This window comes from Mobula birostris, chromosome 4, assembly GCF_030028105.1.
Source record: "Mobula birostris isolate sMobBir1 chromosome 4, sMobBir1.hap1, whole genome shotgun sequence".
Taxonomy (NCBI): Eukaryota; Metazoa; Chordata; class Chondrichthyes; order Myliobatiformes; family Myliobatidae; genus Mobula; species Mobula birostris.
The window spans coordinates 201844767-201859663 of NC_092373.1; the positions used below are offsets into that span (position 1 = coordinate 201844767).

The following is a 14897-nucleotide window of genomic DNA, read 5'->3' on the forward strand; positions in this document are numbered from 1 at the left end:
AATGTGGTAAATTGGATCAGCAAATTTGCTGATGATACGAAGATTGGAGGTGTAGTAGACAGTGAGGAAGATTTTCAGAGCCTGCAGAGAGACTTGGACCAGCTGGAAAAATGGGCTAAAAAATGGCAGATGGAGTTTAATACAGACAAGTGTGAGGTATTGCACGTTGGTAGGACAAACCAAGGTAGAACATACAGGGTTAATGGTAAGCCACTGAGGAGTGCAGTAGAACAGAGGGATCTGGGAATACAGATACAAAATTCTCTAAAAGTGTCATCACAGGTAGATAGGGTCGTAAAGAGAGCTTTTGGTACATTGGCCTTTATTAATCAAGGTATTGAGTTATAAGAGCTGGAATGTTATGACGAGGTTGTATAAGGCATTGGTGAGGCCGAATCTGGAGTATTGTGTTCAGTTTTGGTCACCAAATTACAGGAAGGATATAAATAAGGTTGAAAGAGTGCAGAGAAGGTTTACAAGGATGTTGCCAGGACTTGAGAAACTCAGTTACAGAGAAAGGTTGAATAGGTTAGGACTTTATTCCCTGGAGCGTAGAAGAATGAGGGGAGATTTGATAGAGGTATATAAAATTATGATGGATATAGATAGAGTGAATGCAAGCAGGCTTTTTCCACTGAGGCAAGGGGAGAAAAAAAACCAGAGGACATGGGTTAAGGGTGAGGGGGGAAAAGTTTAAAGGGAACTTTAGGGGGGGGCTTCTTCACACAGAGAGTGGTGGGAGTATGGAATGAGCTGCCAGATGAGGTGGTAAATGCAGGTTCTTTTTTAACATTTAAGAATAAATTGGACAGATACATGGATGGGAGGTGTATGGAGGGATATGGTCCGTGTGCAGGTCAGTGGGACTAGGCAGTAAATGGTTCGGCACAGCCAAGAAGGGCCAAAAGGCCTGTTTCTGTGCTGTGGTTTCTATGGTTCTATGGTTTCTAAATTGAGAAGCAGGACTGCAAAGGTAGAAATCTCGGGATTACTGCCTGTGCCACACGACAGTGAGAATAGGAATAGAATGAGGTGGAGGATAAATGCGTGGCTGAGGGATTGGAGCAGGAGGCAGGGATTCAGATTTCTGGATCATTGGGACCTCTTTTGGGGCAGATGTGACCTGTACAAAAAGGACGGGTTGCACTTGAATCCCAGGGGGACCAATATCCTGGCGGGGAGGTTTGCTAAGGCTACTGGGGAGAGTTTAAGCTAGAATTGTTGGGGGGTGGGAACCGAACTACAGAGACTGGGGAAGAGGAGGTCGGCTCACAAATAGAGAAAGCTTGGAGACAGTGCGAGAGGGAGGATAGGCAGGTGATAGAGAAGGGACGCACTCAGACCGAAGGTTTGAGATGCATCTGTTTTAATGCAAGAAGTGTTGTGAACAAAGCGGATGAGCTTAGAGTATGGATCAGTACTTGGAGGTATAATGAGGTGGCCATTACAGAGACTTGGATGGCTCAAGGACAGGAATGGCTACTTCAAGTGGTGGGTTTTAGATGTTTCAGATAGGACAGGGAGGGAGGCATAAGAGGTGGGAGCATGGCACTGTTGATCAGAGATAGTGTCACGGCTGCAGAAAAGGTGGACCCAATGGAAGGATTGTCTACGGAGTCTCTGTGGGTGGAGGTTAGGAACAGGAAGGGGTCAATAACTTTACTGTGTGTTTTTTATAGGCCATCCAATAGTAACAGGGATATTGAGGAGCAGATAGGGAAACAGATCCTGGAAAGGTGTAATAATAACAGAGTTGTCGTGATGGGAGATTTTAATGTCCCAAATATCGATTGGCATCTCCCTAGAACAAGGTTTAGATGGGGTAGAGTTTGTTAGGTGTGTTCAGGAAGGTTTCTTGACACAATATGTAGATAAGCCTACAAGAGGAGAGACTGTACTTGATTTGGTATTGGGAAATGAACCTGGTCAGGTGTCAGATCTCTCAGTGGGAGAGCATTTTGGAGATAGTGATCATAATTCTATCTCCTTTACAATAGCATTGGAGAGAGATAGGAACAGACAAGTTTAATTGGAGTAAGGGGAATTATGAGGCTATCAGGCAGGAAATTGGAAGCTTAAATTGGGAACAGATGATCTCAGTGAACAGTACGGAAGAAATGTGGCAAATGTTCAGGGGATATTTGTGTGGAGTTCTGCATAGGTACATTCCAATGAAACAGGGTAGTTATGGTAGGGTACAGGAACCGTGGTGTACAAAGGCTGTAGTAAATCTCGTCAAGAAGAAAAGAAAAGCTTACAAAAGGTTCAGAGAGCTAGGTAATGTTAGAGATCTAGAAGATTATAAGGCAAATAAGAAGGAGCTTAAGAAGGAAATTAGGAGAGCTAGATGGGGCCATGAGAAGGCCTTGACGGGCAGGATTAAGGAAAACAACAAGGCATTCTGCAAGTATGTGAAGAGCAAGAGCATAAGACGTGAAAGAATAGGACCAATTAAGTGTGACAGTGGGAAAGTGTGTATGGAACCGGAGGAAATAGCAGAGGGTATTTAATGAATACTTTACTTCAGTGTTCATTATGGAAAAGGATCTTGGTGATTGTAGTGATGACTTGCAGCAGACTGAAAAGCTTGAGCATGTAGATATTAAGAAAGAGGATGTGCTGGAGCTTTTGGAAAGCATCAAGTTGGATAAGTCGCTGGGACCGGATGAGATGTACCCCAGGCTACCATGGGAGGCGAGGGAGGAGATTGCTGAACCTCTGGCGATGATCTTTGCGTCATCAGTGGGGACGGGAGAGGTTCCGGAGGATTGGAGGGTTGTGGATGTTGTTCCTTTATTCAAGAAAGGGAGTAGAGATAACCCAGAAAAGTATAGACCAGTGAGTCTTACCTCAGTGGGTGGTAAGTTGATGGAGAAGATCCTGAGAGGCAGGATTTATGAACATTTGGAGAGATATAATATGATTAGGAATAGTCAGCATGGCTTTGTCAAGAGCAGGTCGTGCCTTATGAGCCTGATTGAATTTTTTGAGGATGTGACTAAACACATTGATGAAGGAAGAGCAGTAGATGTAGTGTATATGGATTTCAGCAAGGCATTTGATAACGTTCCTCAGGCAAGGCTTATTGAGAAAGTAAGGAGGCATGGGATCCAAGGGGACATTGCTTTGTGGATCCAGAACTGGCTTGCCCACAGAAGGCAGAGTGGTTGTAGATGGGTCATATTCTGCATGGAAGTCAGTGACCAGTGGTGTGCCTCAGGGATCTGTTCTGACACCCCTTCTCTTCGTGATTTTTATAAATGACCTGGAATGCCTCAGGAATCTGTTCTGGGACCCTTACTCTTCATGATTTTCATAAATGACCTGGATGAGGAAGTGGAGGGATATTTTAGTAAGTTTGCTGATGACACAAAGGTTGGAGGTCTTGTGGAGGGCTGCCAGAGGTTACAGCAGGACATTGATAGGATGCAAAACTGGGCTGAGAAGTGGCAGATGGAGTTCAACTTAGATGATTGTGAAGTGGTTCATTTTGGTAGGTCAAATATGATAGCAGAATATAGTATTAATAGTAAGACTCTTGGTAGCTTCGAGGATCAGAGGGATCTTGGGGTCCGAGTCCATAGGACACTCAAAGCAGCTGCGCAGGTTGACTCTGTGGTTAAGAAGATGTACGGTGTATTGGCCTTCATCAATCGTGGAATTGAATTTAGGAGCTGAGAGGTAATGTTGCAGCTATATAGGACCCTGGTCAGACCCCACTTGGAGTACTGTGCTCAGTTCTAGTCACCTCACTACAGGAACAATGTGGAAGCCATAGAAAGGGTGCAGAGGAGATTTACAAGGATGTTGCCTGGATTGGGGAGCATGCCTTATGAGGTTGAGTGAACTCGGCCTTTTCTCCTTAGAGCGACAGAGGATGAGAGGTGACCTGATAGAGGTGTATAAGATAATTAGAAGCATTGATCGTGTGGATAGTCAGAGGCTTATTCCCAGTCCTGGAATGGCTAGCACGAGAGGACACAGGTTTAAGGTGTTGGGAAGTAGGTACAGAGGAGATGTCAGGGTAAGTTTTTCACTCAGAGAGTGGTCAGTGCGTGGAGTGGGCTGCCGGCAATGGTGGTGGAGGTGGATACGATAGGGTCTAACAGACTTTTGGATAGGTACATAGAGCTTAGAAGAATACAGGGCTATAGTTAAGCCTAGTAATTTCTGAGGTTGGGACATGATCGGCACAACTTAGTGGGCCGAAGGGCCTGTATTGTGATGTAGGTTTTCTATGTTTCAGTCTCCTATACAAAAGATTTTATTAAGCTGAAGAGAGTGCAGAGGAGATTTATGATCATGTTGCTGGGTCTTGAGGGACTGAGTCGCACTTGTCTGCAGTAAATTCCATCTACCATTTTTCCAGCTGCAAGCCATGACAGCCTTCCTCACTGTCCACTACACCCCAAACTTGGTGGTAGCTGTAAATTTGCTGTTCTAGTTAACTACATTATACATTATCATCCACTTCATAGATATAGATGACAAACAACAATAGACCCAGCACCAATCCCTGTGGCACACCACTAGTCACAGGCCTCCAGTTAGAGACACAGTCTTATACTACTGTGTGGCTTCTCCTGCTAATCCAAAGTTAAATCCATTTTACTACTTCATCCTGAATGCTGAGCAACTGAACCTTCTTGACCAACCTCCCATGCAGGACTTTATCAATATCCATTACCTTTCCTAGTAACCTCCTCAAAAAACTCTAAGATTGATTAGATACGATCTACCACACTCAAAGCCATGTTGACTAACCCTAATCAGGTCCTGCCTAGCCAAGAACTTGTATATCCTGTCCCTTGGAATATTTTCCAAAAATTTCAGCTTCAGATTTATTTATCTCATGTACATTGAAACACAATGAAATGTTGTTTGTGTGAATATGCATTACACACTACCCAGCTGTCTGAGTTTGACACATATATACTCATCTACATACCCATGAAAGTGTCTTTTTTGGTTCTTGTGAACATAGACATTGTAAACCAGGGGACTGGGTGACTCTTTTAGGAGTAATTTCCTTTAACGTTCTCTTTTTTTTGTTTGTAGTTACAGCTGCAATAGGCTGGAAAGAACAAGCTAAAAGATTGAGTAGGCCATAGATAATTAAAACCGTACAAACCAAGAGAAGAAACCAAAGGACCATCGATACATTAGATATTCAATGGCTGTGGTACCATTCTCCCTTGCTACTATTCTTGTGCATTCCAGGAGCTTAATCTTGACTTAGTCCTTGTTACTTACCTGTAGTCAGCAAATGATAATATGCCATTCAGTTCTTGGACAACACTTCCAATTCTACTCTGATGAACACTCTACCCCAAATCCTGCCTTCCAATGTTGCCCTCTTGCCCCTACTTGTCCACAGCACATTGAGGAAAAAAAAACCCTTCACAACTGGGAATAGTGCCTCTAGTATTGCCTCACGCAAACAAGTACTGTCCATTATCCTTGCTGAAAGCCACACAGTGCTGAAGAACATCAGTGGAAAACGTTCTACTTTGGTATGCTTATCTGTACAAATCTGCCAAGAAAGAAATAAAGGAAACTGGATATGGACATTGCAGTACAGGTAATACAATCTGAACAGAGAGTTTCTGAATTGAAGGTAATATTCAGAGTCATGTTTATTGTGACTGACATAAGTTGTGCCTCCAAGAGGACCACAACCTTGTCATGGGGTTTGGAGGCTTTTGTGCCTCAATGATCTGGAGAGCTATGTTGGCTGGAGTCAGGGCTTTATTGCTTTGGCTCTTGGTAGGTCAGGTCAAAGGACAGAGGACAGTCTAAGAGTGGTCCACCTGTCCTCCAAGTTCAGGGGTTCAGCTCAGGGCTAACAACCCTGACTGGTTAAACAAAACTGTTGCAGAAGCAGCAATGAAGAACCCTTCTACAGCTGAGTGTGATGGTATTCCTGAGTCTCCACCCAGGCCTTGCATGACTGACAGTCATGAAAACTGAGGAAGCTACTGACACGATAAAGGAAGCCCTGAACACTGCCAGAGATGAAGGACCTTTATTGCTGCCCTAAACACCAGCAGCGTAACAGGCAATAAAAAACATACATTGTGAGATTTATTGTTTTGCAGCAGCAGTGGATAAAAATTAATCAAAATTAGATATAAATTAGACAAGACATGAAAATTAGGATAAAAATACAAAAATTAGTGAAGTAGTGTTCATAGGCCATTCAGAAATCTGATGGCAGAGGGGGAGAAACTCTTCCTAAAACTTCAAGTGTGTGTCTTCAGGCCCTTGAACCTCCTCCCTGACGGTAGTGATGAGAAGAGGGCATGTCCTGTGCGACACTTGGATGTTTCACGTTTTGCCGATTCTGAATTGTCATTATGAATTGGAAGGCAATGAATATGGCCTCACTATTTAGTGAAGGAGAAAGAAAATGGAATTATTGATCAAGACACATAGAATGCTGGAAGAACTCAACAGTCAGGCAGCATCTATGGAGGGGAGTAAGTTCAAAGTAAATTTATTATCAAAGTAAGTATATGTCACCATATGCACCCTGAGATTCATCTTCTTGCACACATTCACAGTAGAACAAGGAAATACAATATAAACAATGAAAAACTACACACGGTCTCCATTTCAGGCTGAGACCCTTCATCATGAATTACTTATTTGTCCACCCAACATCAGGGGTAGGGAAGATGCTAGACTCTGTAAAGAAAGATGTAATAACAGAATGCTTTAGAAAGAATCACACAACTGAAATGAGACGGTGTGGATTTATGAAGGGAAAACTTATGGAATTTTTTGAGGATGTGACCAGTAGATAAGGAGGAGCCAAAAGATGTATCATGTTGGATCTCTAGATGGCTTTTGATGAGGTCCCACTCAAGGATTGTTTAACAATTACTCATGGAACTGGGGATCATGTACTGACAAGCTTTGAGAAACAACCATTGGACGGAGGGAAAGAGTGGGAATAAATGGGATTTTTTCAAGCCAGCAAGCTGTGACTAGCAACACACATCAAAGTTGCTGGTGAACACAGCAGGCCAGGCAGCATCTCTAGGAAGAGGTACAGTCGATGTTTCGGGCCAAGACCCTTCATCAGGACTCAGACCGAAACGTCGACTGTACCTCTTCCTAGAGATGCTGCCTGGCCTGCTGCATTCACCAGCAACTTTGATGTGTGTTGCTTGAATTTCCAGCATCTGCAGAATTCCTCATGTTTAAGCTCTGACTAGCAATGTACCACAGGGATCAGCAGACACTAAAGACTCTGCAGGTGCTGGAAATCCAGAGCAATGTGGCAGCACCTATGGAGAGGAATGAACAGTCGACATTTTGGTCTGAGACAGAAAATTGTCAACTGTTCATTTCCCTCACAGATGCTGCCTTACCAGCTGATTCCTCCAGCATTTTACGCATTCCACAGGGATCAGTGTTTGGACCCCTGCTATTCGCAATCTAGAAGAATGATTTGAATAGGAGATAATAGTTCAAATATGTGAATGAAAATAAACACTGTAAGAGGAGGACATAAAGAGGGTTCAAGGGGATATAGACAAGTGTGTAAGAACATGGGAGATGGAGAATAATGTGGGAAAAAATGAGGGCACCTCAGTACACAGAACAGAAAAGCAGAGAGATTCTATAGTGTTAATGTTCAAAGGGACCAATATATGGTTTTTACATGTCATTGAAGGTATAGCAACCAATTTAGGAGGGCAAATGTTACATTAGCACTTACACCATCAGGTTTAGGAACAGCTACTTTCCTACAACCATCAAGTTCTTGAACTGACCTGTACAGCCCCCAAACCCTACCTCAACAACGGAACACTATGGACCACTTCATGGACTTGTCTCTGATTGTGTCTTTTATTTTCCCACTCAAGTCATGTTTCTGCAGTTCTTGTTTCCTCTCTCTACTCAGTTCAAGTTCAAGCTTTCTGCCACAGGCCTAAATATCTAAGTTATAAATGCTATGAAAATTAGCATTTTGCAATAGCAGCCCTTGTACAATTTAGGTATAATTTATGCCCTGTGTGTTGTCTACGCCTATGTGGCGGTGATGCTGCTGCAAGCTAATTTTTCATTGTACCAGTACCTCACCGCACATCACAATAACCTCGACTTGACGATGAACGTGTTTCGGTTACAGGAGTTAGGATGACTTCCTGCAATTGTATGAAGCATTGGTGAGACAGTGAATATTTGCACAGTGTAGATATCATCACCTAAGAAAGAAAATACTTGGTATAGAAGTGTGACAAAGGTTCACTGGAGCATTTCCAGGAATGGTGGGTCTAACAGATGAGGAGCCATTGAATACACCTTTGGAGTTTAGAAGAATGAGCAGTGTCACGTGACCGGCAACAATGAATATAGAAATGAGTCAGGTTTTATAAACAAATAAACATTTATTAAACTCTGCTCAAAATTAGTAAAAAGAAACAAACGAAAACCTTAACCGGAAGTAAACTGCTATGCAGCCATTTAACAAACCGCCACTCAGTACTAGTTTTTAAAGCGATAAATGCAAAAACAGTTCTTAAAGTGGTAAATTCAAACACAGTTCTTAGAATGGTAAGTTCGAAAGTCCAAGAGATTTATACAGTCAATTAGGAGAGACTTTCCTGAAGTAAAGAATTCCTCGAAGGCATGACATCACAGCCGATCCCAGCCAGAACCTGCCTTGTCCACAGGATTCACAACAACGGAAATAAAACAGTTTAAAGGCACTGACCTTTTTCCTCCGTAGACTAGATGCTGCACAACCTTTTCTGCTGCTTTTAGCAGAGGTTATCTCATGCAGATTAATCTTACTTGAACAAATTCAATAATGGTCGATTCTCTCCAAAACCATCAAACGCCTCCTTCAGGTTCCTGTCTTCACTCTCCAATATTACTGAAAAGGTACATCAACAAATCTGGCAGCTATTGGTGAAACTGCCAGCCCAACAATTCTGTACCTTACAATAGAAAGTAAAACTCTGTTTTAAAACTATGCTGCATCATGAGATTAATAAGCAGTGTAGCGGAGTATTTGACTGACAATCTAACTGAAAACCTAACTGCGTCACCAGGGGTCTACACTTATATACCTGGTGAGAACAGGTCATCATGTGACCTCACATTGGTGGGAAAATTACATCATGTGACCTCCGCAAGACTATTACGCCACCCTCATAAGACAATCACAAGATATCCATGAAGTATGTAACGGCAGATCTTACGGAAATCCAAATTCTTGAAATCCTCAAGTCTGGATATACAGACTTCTCCCCTGTCCAAGGGGTCCAGAATCTGGGACGTAGTTTGAGAATGGAGGTATAGGTTGTTTAACTGTGAGATCTGGAAGAATTCCTTCAGGCAGGCAATGAACCTTTGAAATTCTTTGCCCTGGAGGGTTGTGGAAGTTCAGTTATTGGGTTCATTCAGAACAGAGATGAATAGAACTTCTGGGTATTAATTTAACAAAGAAGTCTGATGATAGGGCAGGAAGGTGGTGCAGGCAATAAAGAACTGTCACAATCAGCAAATTTGTGGATGACATTAGGATTGGGGATGTAGTGGATATTTGCAACTTTCATTTTATGCTCGGATTAAATTGGGGGTTGTAGGGTAGTGTGGCTCAAAGGGCCGGAAGTGCCTTTTCCACATTGCATCTCGATAAAATAAATAAATCTATTTTGATTTTTCTTAGCAATTTGTTCCCTCAATGCATTAGCGGCGGACCAATCAATTTGAAGAGAGAGAAAGCTTCGCACAGGTCGGGGAGAAGTCCACAGACGCAGTAGCTCATCAAAGCGCAAGGATGCTGAGAGAGTTCAGAAATAAGAGAGTCATTGTCTAGCGGAGTGGTCGTTGGAGAAGGGTAAATCAGAGTAGTAGGGCTTTCACTCATCGGAGCTTCGGCGAGGACGGGCCTAGGCGAGGTAGGTTACTTTTTTGTCCCCCTTCTAACAAGCATAGTGGGTATGACTGTGAGGCCAGTTTTCTGTTCCAGGCATCAGATGTGGGATGTCCAGGAGACCGCCAGCCTCCCTGATGGCCACATCTGTGGCAGCTGCATCGAGCTGCAGCTCCTTAGAGACAGAATTATGGAACTGGAGCTGCAGCTTGATGATCTTCAGCTTGTTAGGTAGAGTGAGGAGGTGACAGGAGCTACAGGCAGGTAGTCACCCCAAGGCCACAGGAGAGATAAGGGGGTGACCATCAGGAGAGGGGAGGGTGTTAGGTAGTGGAGAGTACCCCTATGGCTGTCCCCTTAACAATAAGTACTCCATTTTGAATGCAGTTGAGGGGGGGTGGGGAGACCTATCTGGGAGAAGCAACAGTGTTTGTGCCTCTCAGAAGGGTAGGGAACGGAAGAGGGTGGTGGCAGTAATAGGGGACTCTTATAGTTAGGGGTACAGATAAGTGATTCTCTGGGTGCGAAAAAGAAACAATGGCAGTTTGCCTCCCAGGTGCCAGGGCTCGTGATGTTTTTGAATGCATCCACAATATCCTGAAATGGGAGGGTGAGCAGCCAGAGGTCATGGTACATATCGGTACCAACGACATAGGTAGAAAAAGGGTGGAGGTCCTGAAAGCAGACTACAGGGAGTTAGGAAGGAAGCTAAGAAGCAGGACCTCAAATGTAATAATCTCAAAATTGCTGCCTGTGCCACACGACAGAATATAGGAATAGAATGAGGTGGAGGATAAATGCATGGCTGAAGGATTAGAGCAGGGGGCAGGGATTCAGATTTTTGGATCATTGTGACCTCTTCTGGGGTAGATGTGACCTGTATAAAAAGGACGGGTTGCACTTGAATCTGAGGAAGACCAATATCCTAGAGGGGAGGTTTGTTAATACTGTTGGGGAGGGTTTAAACTAGTATTACAGGGGGTGGGAAGAGGCAGAAGATAGGGAGGTTGGAGCACAAGTAGACACAGCTTGTAGGGAGTTTGCAAGGAAGGATCGGCAGATGTTAGAGCAAAGATGTGCTCAGCCTGATGGTTTGAGATGTGTCTATTTTAATGCAAGAAGTATCATAAACAAGGTGGATGAACTTAAGAGCATGGATCAATATGTGGAGCAATGACATTGTGACCATTACAGAGTCTTGGATGTCTCAGGAGTAGGAATGGCTGCTGAGTGTACCAGGCTTTAAATGTTTCAAAAAGAACAGAGAGGGAGGGAAACAAGGTGGGGGAGTGGCATTGCTAATTAGGGATAGGGTCACGGCTGCAGAAAAGGAGGAAGTCATGGAGGGATGGTCTACTGAGTTAGTGTGGGTGCATGTCAGAAACAGGAAAGGGGCAATAAATCTTCTGGGTAATATTTATAGATGCTCCCCAATAGTAACAGTGATACTGAGGAGCAGATAGGAAGACAGATTCTGGAATTGTGCAATAATAAGGTTGTTGTGATGGGAGATTTTAACTTTCCTGATATTGACTGGCATCTCCTTAGCACAAGGGATTTAGATGGGGTGGAGTTTGTTAGGTGTGTTCAGGAAGGTTTCCTGACACAATATGTACATAAGTCAACTACAGGAGAGGCTGTACTTGATTTGGTATTGGGAAATGAATCTGGTCAGGTGTCAGATCTGGTAGGAGAGCATTTTGGAGGTAGTAATCACAACTCTTATCTCCTTTACCATAGCGCTGGAGAGGGATAGGAGCAGTCAATTTAGGAAAACATTTAATTGGGGTAGGGGGATAATATGATGCTATTAGGCAGGAACTTGGGAGCAGATGTTCTCGGGAAAATGCACAGCAGAAATGTGGCAATGTTCAGGGAACATTTGGATAGCAAAGGTATGTTCCATTCAGGCAGGGAAAGGATGGTAGGGTAAAATAACCATGGTGTACAAAGGATGTAGAAAATCTAGTCAAGAAGAAAAGAAAATGTTCAAGAAATTAGGTACTGTTAGAGCTCTAGAAAATTATAAGGTTGCTAGGAAGGAGCTCAAGAATGGAATTAGGAGAGCCAGAGTGGCCATGAGCAGGATTAAGGAAAACCACAAGGCATTCTACAAGTATGTGAAGAGCAAGAGGATGAGCCATTTGAGAATAGGACCAATCAGGTGCGATAGTGGAAACATGTGCATGGCTCGGAGGAGGTAGCGGAGGTACTTAATGAATACTTTGCTTCAGAATTCACTAGGGAACACGACCTTGGTAATTGTGGGGATGACTTAGTGGACTGAATTACTTGAGCACATAGATATTAAGAAAGAGGATGTGCTGGAGCTTTTGAAAAGCATTAAGTTAGATAAGTCAGCAGCCCCAGGCTACTGTGGGAAGCGGAGGAGAAGATTGATGAGCCTCTTGCAATGATGTTTGCGTTATCAATAGGGATGGGAGAAGTACTGGAGTATTGGAGGGTTGAAAATGTTGTTCCCTTGTTCAAGAGAGGGGGTAGAGATAACCCAGGAAATTATAGACCAGTGAGTCTGACTTCAGTGGTGGACAAGTTATTGGAGGTCGGTGACCAGTGGTGTGCCTTAGGGATCTGTTCTGGGACCCCTTCTCTTCATGATTTTTATAAATAACTTGGATGAGGAATTGGAGGGATGGGTTAGTAAATTTGCTGATGAGAAAGGTTGAGAGTGTTGTGGATAGTGTGGAGGGCTGTCAGAAGTTACAGTGGGACATCGATAGGTTGCAAAACTGGCTTGAGAAGTGGCAGATGGAGTTCAACCCAGATAAGTGTGAGGTGGTTCATTTTGGTAGGTCAAATAGGATGGCAGAATATAGTATTAATGGTAAGACTCTTGGCAGCGTTAAGGATCGGCGAGATCTTGGGGTACACGTCCATAGACCACTCAAAGCTGCTGCACAGGTTGACAGTGTTGTTAAGAAGGTGTATGGGTGTGTTTGTTTTCATCAACCATGGGATTGAGCTCAAGAGCCATGAGTTACAGCTATACAAGACCTTGGTCAGACCCCACTTGGAATATTGTGTTCAGTTCTGGTCGCCTCACTACAGGATGCACGTGGATACTCTAGAAAGATTTCAGAGTAAATTTACAAGGATTTTGCCTGAATTGGAGGGTGTACCTTATGAGAACAGGGTGAGTAAACTTGTACATTTCTCCTTAGAGCAACAAAGAATGAAAGGTGACCTGATAGTGGTGTATAAGATGATGAGGGACATTGATCGTGTGGATAGCTAGAGGCTTTTTCCCAGGGCTGAAATGGCTAACATGAGGGCACATAGTTTTATGGTGCTTGGAAGTAGGTACAAGGGGAAACAGAAAGCAACAAATACTGGACTGAAAATGTTATGTTTGAATGCACACAGCACGAGAAATAAAATGGACAATCTTGAAATTCAGCTACAGATTGGCAAGTATGATATTGTGGCCATCTCTGAAACTTGGCTAAAGGATGACTGTCATTGGGAGCTGAATGTCCAAGGACATATGGTGTATTGGAAAGATAGGTTAGTAGGCAAAAGGGGTGGTGTGGCCCTTTGTATAAGAAATATTAAATCATTAATAATATTATGATGGAAGGTGCAGAGTCTGTATGGGTTGTGTTAAGAAATGACAAGGGTAAAAGGACCCTAATGGCAGTTGTATACAGGCCTCCAAACAGCAGCCAGGATGTAGATTACAAATTACAGCAGAAGACAGAAAAGGCATGTCAGAAGGGCAATGTCATGATAATCGTTGGGGATTTTAACATGAAAGTGGATTGAACAAACCAAGGCACTACTGGACCTCAAGAGAGAGAATTTTTAGAATGTCTAAGGGATGGCTTTTAAGAACAGCTTGTTCTTGAGCCCACTAGGGGATCAGCCGTGCTGGATTGGGTGTTGTGCAATGATCCAGAGGTGATAAAAGAGAGCTTAAGGTTAAGGACACCTTGATTGAGTTCACTTTGAAATTTGAGGAGAAACTAAATTCCACTGTGTCGGCATTTCAGTGGAATAAAGGAAATTACAACGACATGAGAGGGGAACTGGCCAAGGTTGACTGGAAATAGACACTAGTAGGGAGGACAGCACAGCAACAATGGCTGGAGTTTCTGTGAAAAATGAGGGAAGTGCAAGACAGATATAGTCTAAGTAATAAGAAACTTTTGAATGGAAGGAGGACACTACCATGGCTGACAAGTGAAGTCAGAGCCAAAGTAAAAGCAAAAGAGAGGGCATACGAAGAAGGCAAAGCTAGTGGGAAGACAGAGGACTGGGAAGCTTTTAAAAACTTGTAGAAGGAAACTAAGAAGGTCATTAGGAAGGAAAAGATGAATTATGAAAGCAAGCTGGCGACTAATATCAGAGAAGATACCAAAAGTTTTTTAAAGTATATAAGGATAAAAGAGAGTTGAAGGTAGATATAGGACCAATAGAAATGATGCTGGAGATTTTGTAATGAGAGACGCGGAGATGGCAGAGGAACTGAATGCCTATCTTGCAACAGTCTTCACAGTGGAAGACATCTGCAGTATACCGGACACTCAAGAGTGTCAGGGAAGTGAAGTATGTGCAGTGAAAATTACGACAGAGAAGATGCTCAGGAAGCTTAATGGTCTGAGGCTGGATAAATCTCCTGGACCTGATGGAATGCACCCTTGGGTTCTGGAGGAAGTAGCTGGAGAGATTGCGGAGGCATAAACGATGATCTTTCAAGATTCGAGAGATTCTGGCATTGTACTCGATGACTGGAAAATTGCCAATGTTACTCTGATATTTAAGAAGGGTGGGAGACAGCAGAAAGGAAACTATAGACCTGTTAGCCTGACATCAGTGGTTGGGAAGTTGTTGGAATCAATTGTTAGGGATGAGATTTATAGAGTACCTAGAGGCACATAAAATAAGCCAACGCCAACATGGTTTCCTGAAAGGAAAATCCTGCCTAATCTACTGCAATTTATTGAGGAAATTACAAGCAGGGTAGACAAAAGAGATGTAGTAGATG

General features: G+C 43.2%; 1 protein-coding gene across 1 annotated transcript in view; it reads left to right on the forward strand.

Moving 5' to 3' along the window:
- Window positions 1–9759, forward strand: part of LOC140196112 (uncharacterized) — a 69746-nt gene extending 59987 nt beyond the window's left edge. The window contains exons 11-12 of the mRNA XM_072254818.1: window positions 5059–5581; window positions 9686–9759. Of these exons, the coding sequence (XP_072110919.1) occupies window positions 5059–5092 (34 nt within the window). The 3' untranslated portion in view covers window positions 5093–5581; window positions 9686–9759. The remainder of the gene's footprint in view (window positions 1–5058; window positions 5582–9685) is intronic.
- Window positions 9760–14897: the final 5138 nt, after the last annotated feature.